An 18,125-nucleotide genomic window follows, 5' to 3' on the forward strand; every position below is an offset into this window, starting at 1 on the left:
TCAAGTTTCTCATAGGCAAACTTGACATCTTTAGCAACAAAATGCTACCATCATCCATCCTAGCTTTCTCTTTTTGCCAGGTGCAATCAGAGGCTTTCCTTGAATAACTGCATAAATAGCAATGACACCACGAGGTAAAGTTTGCCCATTTCATGAATGAGCCCAATTTTTATTTCTCTTCATCACAAAAGTCATCCCACATTTGTTGTACACACTGTTGGTTGCTGTGTTACGGGACATATCACTATGTACCAGATGCTTTACTCTTGCAGAAGCATTTCTAATGGAGATGGAAGCTCCTGTTAGCTGAATTTTAGAACAACAGCAAAAAATAATACAAAAACAAAATATCATCTTCAGCTGCATAGCAAATATGGATCAAAAATTTAACACTGTATCAGATCACAAGCGTAAATATACCTCACCATAAATAAAACTCATTGTACAAAATAACTCAAGCAGCTTTTCATACAAATATGGTACATTTGACAAGAGCTTTTGAGAATATTTTCCTTTTTTTTACACCTTCAACTCTTTTTTCTTTTATTCTCAAACACACATGAACCTATTGACTGGAGTAATGCTGGAGGAAAAAAAGACTAACATTTTGTTCAATGCTAATAAGTGCTGTCACAGTTTAAAAGGAAAACCACTGAAGTGCTGAGTTTGAACTAGTTTGCTTCCCCTTTCTATTGTATCATTGAAAGTCAAGTGTAACGTCATCCAAGAAAGGCATCTGCACTGCCAATAGTCAGTCACATTTCATAATGGTAAAGCTGGAGGGACTGTTACAATCGAGTCTGACTTCATTCATTACGCAAAACATCCTCGCCCCCCTCTAATTTCTGTATCGAGTCAACAACTTGTCTTTGAAGTAGACGTTCTAACTGGCAGTTGTTAAACCCCAAAGTTTGCAACTATTTCAGAGTAATCAGGAGAATGTAGGTTAACAAAAGTGAGCCCGTAGTCAGTTGACTTAAAATATCCATGGAGGGGTCCACATTTTCCTAGGAAAAAATAAGAGGTCTGCAGATCATGAAAGGCTGCAAACTAGAGGATAAGAGTACATCTGCAAGGAAGACATGCAAACCTGGCAAAAAAAAAAAAAAAATCAAGTGTGGAGAATATGCCTGATCTTTTGACAATCTGTTATTATTTAGCCCTGCTGTCAGAAATTTGCTCCCTATTTACACCAACAATTATGCTGTTTAAAAAAAAAAAGGGGAAAAATTACACTTCACTGAGTTTTTTGAAGACCTAAGCCTGAACCTCTCAAATACAATCAAGGAGGATTAGAAAACTGAAACTAAAGACGAGTTGAATCCTACAGATAACAAAAGGAGGGTAACATTCAGTCTCAGAAATGAAGACTGTAAGATTATCCCTAGCTGATCTCATACTACTTGAACAACAAGGCAAAAACAGCTGCATCCACTCTACAGCCAAAAGTATTTCACATTTTGTTCATGCACTTCGGATGTTTTGCTCAAAACATTTCACCCCTCAGAATCTGAAGGGGTTCCATTCTGCCAGCAAATCCGAATGCAAAAAATAGACCTACCTGTTTATTCATCCACCTGTTTGTTCAAGTACACAACTGTGTTTTGCAGGTTTTCAGAGAATTATCAAGCCAAAGCTACAGCAGAAGAATGTAAAGAGAGATGTTTAGGTAAAAATCTCATGACTCACTCCAAACCTGAAGAGATGAAAGCAGATGTTTATATTCAACTTACAATATCCTATTTTGTCTAGCTATTTGAGACTGGGCAGTGTGGTACAGTTCATCCTTCTGTATTCTTGCTCATGCTGTTTTCTACCAAGCCTCCAACATCTTGTAATATGTCAGACGTAGTAGGACATTCACTTTGTGCTGTGCTCAGAGATGGCTCTGACAGCCAGAGACCTGTGCCACCTTTTCAGCAACACTTTCATACCAAAACAACAAGCATTTGCTATTTAGGTCATGAAAAATAGGATCGTGGTTGGATCTGTCTTGCTTGTATCCTGTTCTCCACAAAAAAAAATAAAGTGCTTGATTCTCTTCCTCCTTTAAATATATATATATATATATATATATATATATATAGCTGTAGACACACTCCAGTAGTTTCAGCAGTGTAGAAGTGTTGGAACACAATGGAAAACCAGAACTAACATCCTTAGTAGAGAAAGTAAATAGAGAACAAGAGTCCCAGGTCCTTATTGCTCTTTTGCTGCTCTTCCTTACAAGGTGAGGGAAACAACTCACCTTCTGAGGCTGGGTCCTTCCCCGCCACTTAAAGGTTTCAGCCAGACTTCCTGAGATTTCATTTTACTTACAGCTTACTGTGCCGCACTAGTTCCTCCCAGCAGTTTAAGTGTTTATCTCAACTATTAAAGGAGACTCAAGGTGTGAAAATGTCCAGCACTTTGCATGTATGGGTTATTTGTTGATTAGCAAGGAAATAGGAGAGTGTCTGGGAGAACAAATTCATCTCACACAGCAAGGTCTCGTCTTGCTAATAATGCAGTGCTGGCTGTTGTTTCCTAAGACAAAATATTCCATGTGGGACATTTCTACTAATTAATAGTATGTTTCCTCTGAGAGAATACATGCCCAGACTCTGCCTTTTTAACATCTGTAGTAGCATTCAGTTTACATGGCATGATGAGATGCATGAAAAGAATATATTATAACATCTGTATATTGTAACAGCAATTACCTGCTGTGATCTGGTTAAAGCTGAGAAAAAAAAATATTGCTAGTGGTGATGCTATCATTATCTTCTCGTGGAGCATGTGGTTTGATCTCTGTTAGCTTCAAGCACAAGGTTTTGTATTGCTTCTGTGGGGGGAGCAGGGAAAAACCATGAGTTCTGAAATTCTTCCTTGAAGTTCCTACTGATTTTTTTTCCCCAACATCTGATAACTCCAGGGCTATTAGACAAGCTGAGTGGGAAAAGGAAACAGACTTCAGTGTTCCCTCAGAATGCTTTTGAGTCTGGAAAATACTGTTTCTGTCATTTTTGAGTGATGGGAAGCTTACTAAGCCTTGCTGATACACACCATTCTCTCAAGAAAGATATTTGATGACTAGGAATTTGTCTAAAACAAGGGGAAATAGGATTCCAGAGCATACACAAATTTCACTTGGGCAGATAATGATAGAACAAGAGGGGACGGTTTTAAACTAAAAGAGGGGAGATTTGGACTAGATGTTAGGAGGAAATTCTTCACTCAGAGGGTGGTGAGGCACCGGAATTGTTGCCCAGATAAGCTGTGGATGCCCCATTCCTGGAGGTGTTCAAGGTCAGGCTGGATGGGGCTTTGAGCAACCTGGTCTGGTGGGAGGTGTCCCTGCCCATGGCAGAGGAGTTGGAATTAGATGATCTTTAAGGTCCCTTCCAACCCAAGCCATTCTGTGATACAAATTCTAGCTCTCATCCTCAGCTGAATCAAAGATCACGTATGTTTGAGGTAACTACAGCTGCCTGCTGTCAGAATCAGTGACTGTTTTTACCCAAATTAGCATGGACAAAAGCATATTCATGTGAATGCAATCTTTTCCATGGTCCTTGTTTACTTTATGGAAGATGTGTCTTCAGGGGAGAACCTTTGAATCAAAATAAGTGGATGTCCCATTGCAGTGAAAAAGCCAGGCCGTTTTCAATTTCCTCCAGCTTTCTGAAGTGCCAAGGAGTTATTTGACAGCTATTTCATCACTGTTGTGAATCCTGACTGCCAAAGCTCCCTTTAGCAGATGCTAGACAGGCCAACAACTTAACAGAGAGCACACAGCTAGCCCCAGCCTGAGGCATGCAGCAAACCAAGGCTGGCCAGGCCCAGCCCCTCTGTGCCGTTCCTTGGTCCTCAGGATGCTTCCACGGGTAAAATCCTGCCTTCATCCCCTCTTTCCCCAAAAGAGCAAGTCAGGGTTTGTCTTCAGACCTTCCTGCCCCATGGCTGGTGGCACACGTCACAGGTGGGGTTGATTTGCCCTATTGCTTCTGTGGTGGGAGCGGGCTCCCAGCACTGCGGAAACACGCAGCTCTTCCGACAGGAGCCCCACCTCTGGGACTGCAGTATGGCTTCAGAGTTTTGGGTTAGACTGGATGAATCACAGGGAAAAACAGACCACTTCATGGAAGAAAAGCACATTTTGCCCGCCCGCTCCCACCCGCCCCCAAGTCTGAAAGCTACAAGTAAAACGGGTCACAGGGATGGTACAGAAGAACATGCACTCAACAGGGCCAGATGGGAAGATGCGTCCTTGTGTCGTAGGCATACCCAGTCTTGCTTTGTTGCCAGGTCGCATGCCGTCAAGTTCATCCTCCCAGTTGTTCTGGGCTCAGTCTCTTCTCCCTTCCCAATGCACACAGGGGTAGTGTCCACACTAGCAGGTGGTGGCCAGTGACTGGTGGATGGGGGGCTGGAAGCAGCGCACGTGCTCCACCGTGGAACTGTCTGTTTCCACCGACTTCATGTACTTGTTCAGGATGGCAAAAATTTCGTTGTTCAGGATCTGATACTTCCTGATCCTGTCGGCCATCTTTTTCAAGGGCTGGAGGGATGGCGAAGGAGAAAAACAGTCAGTGAAGAGAATTTCATGTCATCTGACCAGACAGAAGTATTGGTACCTCTGCCCTGCTGCTAAGAAACCTCTGCTAAAGCAAAGCAGCTATAACACGTGTTACAGTTCCACTTAGCACCTCCCAGGGACCGGTGACTCACTTCATTATAGGGTTCGATGACTCAAGAGAGAATTAACAAGGTCAGTGAGTGGTCCTGTGTTAACCGATCTAGAGTTAGGACTCCCAACTGCTTATTGATAAAGCCACTGAGATCAAAGGCTGGTTGCTGGAAATACCAGCTTCTCTGCTCCAGCTTTCCAACCCCAGGAAGAAGGTAAAAGCTTTGGGAGAAAAAAAGATTTGATTATCAAGCCAATTAAAACCTTGGCCTCTCTGCTGAGACTGCAGATGGAAATCTGATATCAAGTGTATCCAGTTTCAATAAGGTTAACACCAGGCAAGGCAGAAAAAAGAGAGAGAGAGGTGTGCTGGTTCAGGTCTTTTGGGACCTTACCCTTCAACTTACCACGTTTTTTATGATTTCATCCTTCCCATCCTGCCTCTGCACCTTCAGCAGGTGGTAGCAGAAGTCAAAGAGGTCAAAGCGCCGTTGTTGTCCAAGAAGAACAATGATTGAGCAACCTGCCCAGTTCAGACCATCTCCAAAGCACTGCCTGGAGGGAGGACAGGATAGAGTTAGGTAAGAGCTGTCCTACCATGATACCAGGAACTTTCCTTGGTGGGGGAAAATCAGATTCAGTCCTATCCCTGGAAAGTGGGTGTACACCTAGAGAGAAACTCAGGGAGACCTGCGGAATTACATCAGGACCAGTGCATGGTGCTTCACCTAGCACGATGGATGAGGACCTTGCCTCTGACTTGGGTTGTACCCATCTACCCATTTTCTTCTCCATGTTACCTTGGACATGTCACTTTGTATTGCTCTTCTTCTCCCCATCTGTTCCAATGGGAAGCTTTTTGGGCATCTCTTTATGTCTATGCACAACAAAGTCCTGTCCTCAGGTCCCCATGTTCTCCCTCTACATCTCTGCTGGCTGAGGCAACTGCTGCAGCTGAGGGCATCCCAGAGGCTGTCTCACCCCGCTACCTCATGAGCGGTGCTAAGGGCAGAGCCTTGGACACTCACTCTGCAGTGAACTCATTTGTGCCCACGGGGATGCAGTACACAAACTGCATCGCGCTCCAGAGGCGGTGAAACTCCACGCATTCGTCCACATGCATGACCCCGTTCGTCGGGGGGGGTCCGCGCCAGATCGGGTCCTGCAGGTAGCTCCTAATTCGCGTCAGGATCACCTCGAACATGGATAACCCGCAGCACAGCCGCTCCTTCGTCAGCAAGTCACCTTCCCGGGCGATAGCTATTTGCTGAGAAGGAGGCGAACCAAAGAAACAAGTGACAATGTAATACAGATGAACCCTCCTGCTGGACTTAATGATTCCTCATCTCCCTGGCATATCCCATGCAAGATCCACCCTTACCTCTGATGGTTGCTCCTCTGCCACTCCCCATCAGAAGTGGCTCAACTCTCAAAGAGAAGATGACTTACTATTGTGCTCAATTATTTTTCAGCAAGCTGAGTATCTTTGGAATAACTATGTATCAGGAAGCAAAAGCTGAAGGCCAAACTCTGATCAGAAATACCGGTCCTTAATTCTGCTAGCATGCTGTTCTGTTACATGAGCACTGCTCGACGTTGCCAGGCTTAATTTCATGATTTTTGCAGATTATGAAAATGAAACAGGAGAGAACACAGACATTTTCCTTCCCAGGGCATTACCATCATCTCTAAAACACAGATAGGCTACAACTTCCTTGAGTTCCTATGCAGTTAGGGTTGAAAAGCTCTGAGGAAGATGAGAAGCCACTGGAACCTTAATACTGGAAAACCTGTGGTTTATAAGAAAGTCAAATAATCATTTTTTTCCAGCTGTGAAGCTTTCCACATGCATAGAATTTCTGTGATGTCTCCACTCAAATTTCCACAAACAAATCTGGAATGGCTCCACTGGATGGAGCGTGGAGTTTGCTGACTGCCCTGATGTCCTCTTTGCTGCCCCACATGCCGTTACTGACTTCTTGCAGTGCAGCCAAAAATACCATGGGAAACAGGACAGCCAAGTGCTGTCAGAGTCGTGCCGGTGGCTGTGGAGGTAGGAGGCTCCAGCTCACCCCGTTGGATGGGTGACAGCCACGGGACTCTGTCTGTACAGGCAGAGCCTTTTACCTATTTCACCGCTTTGGCGGCAGCATGCAGAGCAAGCGTGACACTTAGCGACCCCCTGCCTATCCTAGAGCACTTCCTGGAGCTTCAGGTAGTTTTTAAGCATTTGCTCCATTTTCAGCAATCCACCTAATGCCTATAAAAAATCAGTTATCCTGACCAGAATCACAATGGAGGCTCAGGTAAAAAGCACAGGCATATGTCCCAGCTAGACATTAAGAACATGAATTTTGCTCAGTTTATGTGGGTATTCTTTCTTCTGCACTAAGAAAAAATAATATCTGAATGTGCATATATTATTTTTCCTGACTATTGGTTTATGCTGGTATTAACCTAAAGCATTTTTAGTTTGGTAGCTATTGAAAGTGCTACAATTCCTGCTTTTGCCACAATTCCAAGGACGTTCCGGGAACCTTGGAGCAATTAATATTTAACTACTAGCAAATATCAGGGGAACACTGTATTGCTCTACAGAGGACAGATTGAGTCTGGGATCTGTAGATTTGTTAAACTCAGGAATAATTATCACCTGAGTTTCATGGCACATGTTTTCTTAGCAAGCAAGGATTTATTTCATCCGGTATGTTTTTATAGCTAAGGGCTGTACTTACAGTTTTTCTCCTCACCTGCTGCAAACTCTAATAATAGATAAACATTAGTGTCTGCACACAGTAGTCTGTGATGGCAAAATGGGGACACAACAGAAGTAAAGCCGGTTCACATGTAAATTAAATGTAAGCATTACTGTTTGCTAAGGTGCAGTGATAAAACAGGTATTTTTGAAAGAACTAGTCCAATGATCTTAGTAAGCTTTCTTCAGAAATGACAATCTAGGAAAGGATGTATCTAGTTTTCCAAAAAAAAAAGTGATACCACTCACACTTGCAGGCAGAATTTGGTTCTAAAATTCACCTCCCTAAGACCAGTCTTTGACATAGCACTACTCTCATTTGGTAGATATTTAATGTGGAGAAGGCAGCTGGACAGCTATTGGTCTTTTGCCAAATCTGCCTGGGGTTTCACTGACTTCTATGATAAAGAGAGGAAGGGTGATCTGAGGATAAACTGTCAAGGGATGCCACTGTGCTAGCTCAGCTATTCCCTCTGTCTTCAAAAGAGAAAGACTCCCATTACTTCCAATGAAAAAATTAATTGACGAAGCACTTTTGAAAATCCCTTGCCAAATATCTACTCAGCATTAAAAGGGAGATGATTCCTTTAACTAACCACTGTGACCCCCCTGGTTCTTTATGAATCACCTATCAAACAGATACTCATGGATTAAATTCCTGTCTGAATTTAAGAAGAGATTGGACTGTGAACTTAGGCACATGGTCTGAACTTTTGGGTAGACCTGTGCGGTGTCGAGAGTTGGACTTGATGATCCTTAAGGGTCCCTTCCAACTCAGGATATTCTATGATTCTATGATTCTATGATTTCCAGTGCAGAATATTTACCACATACTCACTGACAGTTTTCCTGTCGTTGCACAGACTCAGTTATGCCATACCTCTTCTACAGTTTGTTAATTGCAAACTTGCCAGAGCCGTACCCAAAGCTACAAAGACTGCTGGGAAAGATCCCCACTAACTTGCAGCATTTGGCTCAGACCCTTCACAGCAGGTAATTATGTGCAGAGGGACGCCTTTGGCAGCAGCCAACTTCTGCTCAGATTCTGGACAATTGCTCTAAGGCACTTATGCATTCTGCAGGAGAAACCCTGTATGGTCTGTGTCCAAAACTGTATTTCCAGGAGCAAGCTAGAAGCTATGGAGGCACCTACAGAAAGTCATTCTTGTGTTCATTTACGCCTGAGCTCAAAAAGTTCTAGTACTCAACTGTACGCGTGTGGTGAATGTGGGAATGGTTTACGGAAAAATTAATTCTTAGCGGGACATGAAATACCCTTTGTTTTCATCATCATAACTATGGCAAGAATAAGCAACAAGTGGACTCTAATAGCAGAGTTCAATGATGGTTTTGCATGGAAAGAAGGAGAGAGAGAAAGACCAACACAAAGACACAAAAACACAGAGGTGAATTCTTTTTCTCGAGTGTCTCCTTTGAAAGGAAGCCAATGGGGAAGTGAGAGAACTGTCTATAAAGTAAGACAAAGCTCTCAGTTATCCGGCCAGTTTCTTTGTTTCATATGATTTTCAATGAAGCAAAGTTCTAAATATCCTTGATCCATTATAAAAATCAGACAAAATTAGTAACTTTCTGCCTGCCTTCGATCTGTCACCTCATACAACTGAGCATTTGTTCCATTCCTTCAGCAGAAAATTACAGAAAAAGGGTGTTGATTTATTTAACACAATGACTTTTATCCTATTAAGTCCACTAACTGGGCAGTGGAATTTTGGCTACTGGTATCAGTGGGACTCAAATCGTGCTCAGTACATTGATCAATCCACTGGGATAATTTCAGCAGTACTCAATTTTTGCACAACATAGATTATTTTTTTTCAAGCTAAGACCCCACCTCAAGACAACACTTAAATGGAGCTGTAATTTTAAGCATGTGCCGAAGCTCTAAGCACGTGCTAGGAGGGAAACCATTCTCAGATGTATTCCTTGACAGGGATGAGCTTAAAAATATACCACAAGGCAGTCCTAAAATGGGATCCCCAAAAGTGACGGCAATTGATTAAGCCAGGGACAGCCCTGCGATGTTTCCCCATGAACCATCCCAACAATTCTCCGTCTTTTTAAAAACAGAGAGGAAAGAGGGGTTCAAAGCTGTCCATATTCAGAGCTGGCTTCTCACACTCTTGCGTTACAGCTCCCTGCCAGCACTCGAGACCGGAGGCAGCAACGCACCATCTCTGGACCCGCTCACAAATTTCCCTTTGATGTGTCCGCTAGGGCAAGGATTCTGATTTTCTTGTCCGATTGGCATTTTGGAATAAATAAATAAGTAAAGGATCACTTTCCCAGGGCCAAACAGGCCACGTGGGGACTGCTATGAATTTTCAACAGCCATCCCTTTCAATGAAATCCTTACCTGCGGAGTGCCCAGCCTCTCTATTAAGGGAACCAGGTGAAGTGGGGCATACTTGGCTTCGAGACGCTTCATGCGCACCTCCAAGCGTTCTCCTTCTGTCAAGCGAGCAGCAAACAGTGAAATGAGAGGAGGAAGTGGAGACCCGCAATTTCCGCCGAGTTTGCTCAGAGCTGCCCCCCAGCAACCATCCAATGAGACTTTGGATCAATGAGCCAAACCAACAGCAAATGAGGGGACCAGTGATGCAGAGAAGGGCGGGATGTGCGATTGCAGTCTCAGCAGCAGCTTAATCACACATGTCCAAAAGCATGTCCCTGTTACTGATCACTCCTGTTGAGATGGACATTTCATGCTGTCATTCTCCAAAGAGGCTGCAAAATGGCTTTAGAAGTTGAAAGGAACCCCCAAACTGACAAAGGTTTCAGTCTGTAACTAGGCTACAGAAAATGCACTGTTGGCATTTGTTTCCACCTGACTTTTGGCTGTATCCACTATCTAAATAGATATGCTTAGAGGGGGGAAGCAGGGCCAGAACTGATCCCTTGGCAGAAATGGGAGAGAAAGGGCTCTTGACAGAGACCTTTGAGTCTGTCCACTGCTGCCCTCTGAGCTTCTTACCTTTGATGTAGACCCTGGGCAAAATATTTTGGAAGGGAGCAGCATGCAGCAAATCACAAACTTCTTCCTGGGACTGAGGCAGGAAGAAAGAAAGATACAGTAAGTTAAAAAAACACCTATAGGGGGTGATTGTATGGCTCAGGGGTCTGGGCAACAATTCAACAACCCAATCACATCTACAGCACCTAGTCAAATCCAACCCAGCTCACTAATAAATCCAATAGTTTGAATCTAAATGAACTAAAACTGGAAGAAACAGCTCTCAGATTAAGCTAGGAACTTTTTATAACTCAATTTACCTTATGCCTATGCAAGGCCAGAACCTTATTTTGTTTTCTGGTCCACTTACTAATACTGCAAGTAAGGGGGGATAAAGGCCATAGAGATCTGTTTTATCTTACCCCTTGTTGTAACTGTTGTTTTTACTGAGTATGCCCAGGTAGGAATTACCCTTTGGCTTAGTTATTCTAGGATGCGTACATGTAAAATACACTGATGCATGGCTCCACTGTAAATAGGTATGTGATATATTGGCTGAAATTGTTTGTTTGTTCGTTTGTATGGTGTTCACAGCCAGTGCTATCCAACCAAAATCCCAGTGGTACAGGCCCTGGGGAGAATAGTACGGAAGTCCAGAGAGCAATAACATCATGAGATGCCACCTGAGAGGATGCATGCCAATGCACTAGAGAAAAAATAATCCCAAACATAGATGCACAAGGAGGAGAAACCTGGAAGTAGGAAGGTGGAGACTGAGGAGCGATGGCTGACAATACATCATATACGAGTCTGCAATGGGAAACAGCAGCAAGGAAAACCAAAGCTGTTCGACACAGAGGCATTGCGTCACGACACGGCATTAGTTTGCTCCTGTGAAACTCTAGTTCTAGGACATGCTTTCAGTTCTGAGCTTACCATAGAGATTTAGACACACTCGAGAGGAGGTCATGACAGAGCAGCAAAGATTTTCAGGGCCAGATGGAATGACTCAGCTGGGTCTGCTTGGGATGCACGGGTGGGTACCCCATCTTCCAGCCCAGAGGGAGGGGACAGAGTGGCATGGAGCTGCAGGAGGCTGTACTGGCGTCATGGATGCTGGCATGGGAGCGTGTTTGTGCGAGTGCGGTCTGTGACAGTGCTGGAGGGAGAGGAACAGCACAGGGTCCCTCCTTGGGCGTAGAGGTGTTGGTGCTACCAGAGCCTGCGTATCGCCTTTGTTATTCTGTTTGCAAAGCGCTCTTCCTCCCTAGATGAATGTTCTTTCACTGCTCTTTCCCTCTGATAAAGAGAATAGTTTCTGATTTTGCAGCCTGCATTCACCTAATATCTGTCCTAAAATTAGTCATGTGAGATTTTCTCCCCAAGGCCCATTACCTGAGAGTAAGAATTCCTCTTAGAAATTTAGTCCTAAGCAACACCTCATCCCTCAAATTTAAACAGTAAAAAGGGTATAGAACAGAGCAGACTGCTAATCTTCCCTAGAGCAGTCTCTGCCAGCAAATACCACCAGCCTTAGATTAGGCTGACAGCTATGAAGATAACTGCACCATAAAAGCAATTGTGCCTCCGGCACAGGGGCTCCATTAGAGGAAAGATCTCGTTGCACAGTGGCTCCAAGCATCTGACAACCCTCCAGCAAGCAAGAACCAGTGCCTGCTGTATGCAAAACTGCTTTATATTCTGAATCAATTTCTGTGTGGAAAAAACGAGGATCAGAGAGGCCGAGGACTTTGCTGGCATAGAAGGTGGGCAGATGTGGAATTTGATGGGCAGCCTTCCCAAAAGGACCCCCAAATTCTCACTGTGTCCCTTATTTTATGCTATCCTAAAATGCCATTATATTGCCAACGTACAGCTCCTGGAACTGGCAAAAACAGGAGGAATGTTTTTGCAGTCAAATGAAACATTGCTAGAAGAAACCATCACATGTCCCTTAAATATCAATTTGGAAGATGGGACATAAAAGGCAAATGTAGTACATCTAGCATAAAATTCAACACAGAACAGCCAAGAGCAATGACAAAGCCACAAAAGGAATAGAAACTGCCAGGATACTGTTGGCAACTCTGGTCATTCAATTAAATAAAGCCAAGCTGCTAGGTGATATCTCTCTCTCTGGTTTTCTCAACCTTACACAACTACTGCTCTCTGAATGTGTGTGATGCACCGTGTTAGCAACTAGAAGGCTCTATAGCTGGGCTTAAAATGCGAGGGCAAGGGCAGACATATCCTTTTTGAGGATATGCAGAGATTCTCAGTTTTCCTGGTATTCTATGGTTGAATAAACTTGGAATCTTTGAACTTTCTTCTGGTTTCACTCTAAACGGAAATGTATGGCTTTGCTTGGAAATCCCATTTTGCGCTAGAGAACTCTTTCTAAAAAGAATCCCTAAGACCTGATAAAACTCTGTTAATACCATTCTGACATATGCATGATAATGTAAACCTGTTCAACATTCCTCAGTTGGCTCTGACATGCATTCAGCCACAGCCTTTATCCCATACCAGCTCAATCAAGTCAGAAAGGAGCTAAGAGGCTGAGAGTCTTTTGCTTGTGTAAGACACTTGGGCAAGGGGAAATATCAGGTTATCACTCTAGCTAAGTTTTGGTGAAGATAAAGTCATAGGAAATATCACAGGATCATCCGCTCTGAGATTTCCTTCCTGTTGGATTGCTTTATCCTTAACATCATTAGGACCAATCAGTTTTTCCTTTGCATTGGCACCCCAAAAAAGCAAAGGGCTCAAATCTACTCCTCACTGTATGAGTATGTATATATATGTATCCATATATATAATATATAAATATATATAGTAACAATCCCTGCCCCAAGGAGCTTACAATCTAGAAATAAGCCCCAGTTGCTTTTATTTCTCAGAAGGACAAACTTGGGGTAGCTTTGGGTCCAAGAATTAAATCTAGATCTTCCAGTATTCAGATTCTCCTTGAGCAATCCCAGATGTCAGTGACACAGCACCAATGCAAATCATCCCCATGGATCCCAGTAACACAGCCCTAGAGAGACCCTGAGTACACAAAAAGCTGGTAATTTTCCCAAACTCTTCTGTTAGAGAACCAATACTCTTGAGCTGGCAAATTCAAGTACAGTCTGTTGGTGCAGGGGGTTTTGCCTTACCAAAGCCTGCTCAATAAGGAGGCAGAAGAGAATGGCATTGCCCACTTCTCTGAGGCTCTGGAACACATCAGTCTTCAGCTCTGCGTACTCAATGATGTCCTTCAGCTGGTGGTGGAAAAACTCCAGGATGCCTTAAAAGACAAGGAAGGACAGTCAGAAAAGTGAGAGCCAAAGCTGCCTCCAGTGACTTGGATTAAAGGACAGTCAGTGCCCGGTGTGTCCTACATCATGAACTGCAAGCCGTGACTGCTAAACGGATAGACAGATCAGTGCTGGGGAGAGCTAGCATGCAGGGTCTCATCCTGCTTTCACTAACCCTTGGGAAATAAGGAGTAATTCATATGAAGGCCTTGCATTTCCTAATCAGAGGAAAAAAGAGATTCCAGGCTGTAATGGCTGTCCTTGTGCTGGTTCATGTATAACAGTTCCCCATCCGGATCAACTGCAGACTGCAGCCATGCTGCAAAAAAATCTTCACAGCAACTAAGCAGAGCTTTTGAAAAAAATAAATGAAAGTGACCCCACAGTAACAAAAGCTTTAAAAAAGTCCTGAAAACAGAAGTTATGCTACCAGCAGATGTTCCCTTATGAATCACCTGTGTGTTGAAGAGAAATTTCTAACAGAAAACTTCCTGGAAAAGTTTTCCATACATGTTCCAGTGTCAACAGCAAACCAGCTGGAGGTTTGTCCCAGGGAGCCTGGGCTGGAAGCTGCACCCAGGTGCCAATCCTTGTTTAATTACTGGTTGGTGCCTGTGTTAATGCTGCACAAACACGTGGGCGAGCTCTTGCTCAAAGCATTATGCATCTCTCTGTAGCACCCACCTGGAGAGCCGTATTCGTGTCTTGGCAAGCGGCAAATCTTGGGCATTACTTCTATCAGAGTCTTCACGTACTGCAGGATGGTGCCTTGCAGCTGTCAGAGACAAAGGGAGGTTAAACTCTAAGGATGGCTTCTTCTGGCATGGGTTTTAGAGGACAGCTTGTGGCTAGGGCCATGTCTGACAACAAACGGTGAAACTGGAGTCGAAGAAGAGCTTGCTTTGTTTGGATTTCACCCAGACAGAAAATCCAGCCCAAGTGCACGGAGATTCTACCGCTTCCTCCCAAAGAATAAATCATGGTTGCCTGGATTTTGAACTTCAAAATACAGCTTGCTGTGTTTGCATTGTTTGCAGCTGAAATCCAAACAAGGCTCAGTCTTGGATCCAGCTGGGCTTATGCTCCTAACCCACAGAACATTTGACCAGAGCTGCCAGAGGAGTAATTCCACAGCACAGGAAACGCTCTTTCCACCTGATGAATGATCACTAGATACTGAGAGTTTAAATACATAAATAAATTACATGCACGTACAGCAAGTTTCTGCGGATTGGATGTTTTGAACTAACACGGACAAGAGCGAAATATATTTCTTAGTTAGAAAAGCTTGCTGTCATTTGGAATTATATACCTGCATCCTGTAGACACATTATATGGGATTATGCGCTAAACACAATTTAGCCAAATGCAAGATCTCTGTCTTGGCACGGAATGCTGTCTGATCTCGCACACCAGCTACAGCATTTTCAACTAAGTGACACAAATTACATCGTCAATAGCTACAGTACTTTACCGCAGAGAAACTGGATATATGCTTGAGATTTTCAGTCCTATATTGCTTTGCTAGACACATTCAGAATGACATTATTGCAGCCAAAACAGAATTTAAATATTTATAATGAGTTAAAGTCTTCTCTCCAGTAAAGCAGGTTTTTTGGTAGAAAAGCGTGACCTGAAAAATTGTACATTTTTGCATACTCCCTCCTGCCTTGTTAGTGCTCTGTATTGCTAGCACCCTTAGGGAGCGTTTCCCTGTGGATATCACATCTCTCTTCCGAGGGAACTACAAAGCAGATGGAGCTACTGGCCACCTGAGTGTCTGATGGAAATGGCCATATGGCTTGAATTCATAAGAACTTACCTACAGCAGGAATTTTCTTAAAGCCTTTTTCATCAGTTTTGCGTCCTGCTCTCTACCTCCCCAGGGGTATCAAAAAACAGTGAGACAGAGGCTTTTGTGCCACTGCTGAGCACCAGCATGTGTCTTGGAGGTCTCCCAGGCTGCAGCACAAGTGGTGCTGAGGGGCAGTGGGGATGAGCACCGCATCCCCTTGATTACCTCTTGGTGGCTTTTAGCAGAGCAAAATGCACGCACCAGTACCCCCAGATCTGGGTCAGCACTTCAAGACAGTGGGAAGACTCCACCATCCCATGGGAATCAGGGGGATGCCTTTGCAGCAGTGGAATCACACCCTTAATGTGAGTGTCACTGTGTAGATAAAGGTGCACAGAAGTGCCCAGATTTGAACACCCTGGACCAGGGCCCAAAGCCCAGGCTGACTGCCCAACCTGACCCCCTCAAGGCATCGGGGTTTCTCCATCGTCAGGGTTAAGGTCACAATTACCAGGCTCTTGACGATCTTCAACAGCTCCTCCATGACCACCGCAATCCCTTGATATCCAAGGAGCCTGCAGATCGTCTTGAAATGAGGCGGCCCCACGAAATTGCGGTAGGAGCTGTAGATGTGACTGTAGGCAATGTTGAGAGGCTGAGAAGTTAGAAGCACAATGACAGTTAGACAGTATTTACAGGACCTGTAAGTAATTCTCTTATCTTAGTATTAGGCTCCAACACTTGAAATAATTTTTAAGAAAAGCAGGAGAAATAAAAATCCCTGTAAGAAATTTATCGTAAGACTTCTTGCGGCACGAAGAGATTGCTTTTCTTTCCGTGCAGTCAAATATATTTGAGTCTGAACAAATTGTCACATCACAAGGTTTATTATCGTGCTGTGTAACCAACACCGCTTTCATTTCCCAGGTAATTTGCTCTCCCATATATTCCCAGTCAAAGATTTCAGTTCACTGGCCTTTTGTTTCTTCAAACTCAAATTCTTCTGTGCTAAAATTGAAAGCATTATACACAGATAACAAGACAGATTTTTTTGCCCTCCTATTGGCACTTGCTTCAAATAAGAAATACTAAGAAAAGTAGGAATTCCAGCATCTGAACCTAAGAGCAGTGGGAAGAGACACAGAAATGATCCTTTCCACACCCTGTGAACCCTACATGTACTTAAGACATCCACGCATGACTGAGAAAAAGGGGAAGAATCTGGCTTTTATCTAGGGAACACCCTTGGCGCTCTGGCCCCCAGAAAATTTTTAGCAGCAGAAAACAGGAGGTGATTTCCAGGAGTGTAATTTGTCAGTACCATGTTAGAATGATAGCAGCAGGGAATTACTGCAATTTTTGGTCATTAGAACATTTTTTGGATCCATTTGGTGTGAGGAAAGGAGAAGTGGGAATTAATTCACTTGTGTGATCAGAAAGAAAAAAAAAAGAAAATGAGTTTTAGCTGAGGCACTGCATGCTCAGCTCGGGCTCTGCAAGAGAAGTGCTGGCACCGTGACTCAGCCCTAGCAGGGAAGGGCTGCAGCCTCCCCCACGCGATCTGGAACAACCACGGCTTCAGTAAACAGCACCAAGCATGAGCTTGAGGAGCCTCAGGCGTGCAGTGCCCCTTCCAGCAAAATACGGATACCCCCGGCTCATGTATTCTGGAACTAAATTGTATCCCAAGCATGCCGTGCACGGCTGGTTGTGCTTCTGACAAGAGCACGGCGTGCCAAAGGGGTGCAGCATCCTCACGCAGCAGGGAGCTGGCATCCCACAGCTGTCGTACACCCAGCTCGTCCTCCACTTCTTGCTCACTTCCTTGGGACTTACACAAAACGCCTAACGAGTTACAAAGAGGAGTCATTTGCTAAGCACTAGGAAAGTGTTTTCTTTTGCTTGCAGTTACAGAATTTCTGCTGACTGATGCACTGATGTCACTTTCATAGACTTGGCAGTTGCTTTAATCAATTAATTAATTGTTCCTCATTTTGTTACAGCCCTGTTGCTTTGTTCCAGGGACGTATCACCTACTATGATTCACGGGCACTCTCTGAAATAGCTAGCAGAAAGAAGATAAAGTTAGAGAGTCCCCTACATTCTGTGAAACAGAACTTCACCTCCTGGCCCTGGTAGATAAAAAACAAAACCCTTCAACTCTATCCTGTGCATCAATACTTTTAGGTATAGAAAGGCAACCTTGTAGGTTCTGCTTTGCATTCATTCACAACGTGCATAAACTTTCTCTCCCATCTCATGAATAACTAAGGGCCAGAGTTTAAAATAGATTTAGGCAGACAGAAGCCGACTTTCAGAGCTCCTTCAGTGCCAACTGCTGTTAGGAGAACTGCTTTTGAATATCCTGCTTAGGCTTCTACCTGCATCCTTAGATATCCAAGGCTGTAGAAATCTGTCTGTTAAGGCGTGATCCAAAGCCACAAGATACACACACTGATACGGGTGGAAAACAGCAATAGCTTCTGTTTTGAGAAGCATGCTTGTTTAACCACCAGGTGACGCCCAGCCTGCAACAAGTGCCCAAGGGCTGGCACCCCCATGCAGAGTCACAGCCATAGCCCCAGCACAGCCCCTGCAGATAACAGAGACCTGGGGGGATAAATATCCCCATTTCA

General features: G+C 44.0%; 1 protein-coding gene across 7 annotated transcripts in view; it reads right to left on the reverse strand.

Moving 5' to 3' along the window:
* Positions 1-141: 141 nt before the first annotated feature.
* Positions 142-18,125, reverse strand: part of CYFIP2 (cytoplasmic FMR1 interacting protein 2) — a 53,461-nt gene continuing 35,477 nt past the window's right edge. For all 7 annotated transcript variants that reach the window (XM_082771601.1, XM_082771595.1, XM_082771598.1 and 4 more), the window contains 8 exons: positions 16,001-16,144; positions 14,379-14,469; positions 13,554-13,684; positions 10,417-10,489; positions 9,799-9,893; positions 5,698-5,936; positions 5,077-5,224; positions 142-4,540 (listed from right to left, as the gene is read on the reverse strand). In XM_082771601.1, coding sequence (XP_082627727.1) covers positions 4,373-4,540; positions 5,077-5,224; positions 5,698-5,936; positions 9,799-9,893; positions 10,417-10,489; positions 13,554-13,684; positions 14,379-14,469; positions 16,001-16,144 — 1,089 coding nt within the window. In that variant the 3' untranslated portion in view covers positions 142-4,372. The remainder of the gene's footprint in view (positions 4,541-5,076; positions 5,225-5,697; positions 5,937-9,798; positions 9,894-10,416; positions 10,490-13,553; positions 13,685-14,378; positions 14,470-16,000; positions 16,145-18,125) is intronic.

This window comes from Aythya marila (assembly GCF_965140915.1).
Source record: "Aythya marila genome assembly, chromosome: 14".
Taxonomy (NCBI): Eukaryota; Metazoa; Chordata; class Aves; order Anseriformes; family Anatidae; genus Aythya; species Aythya marila.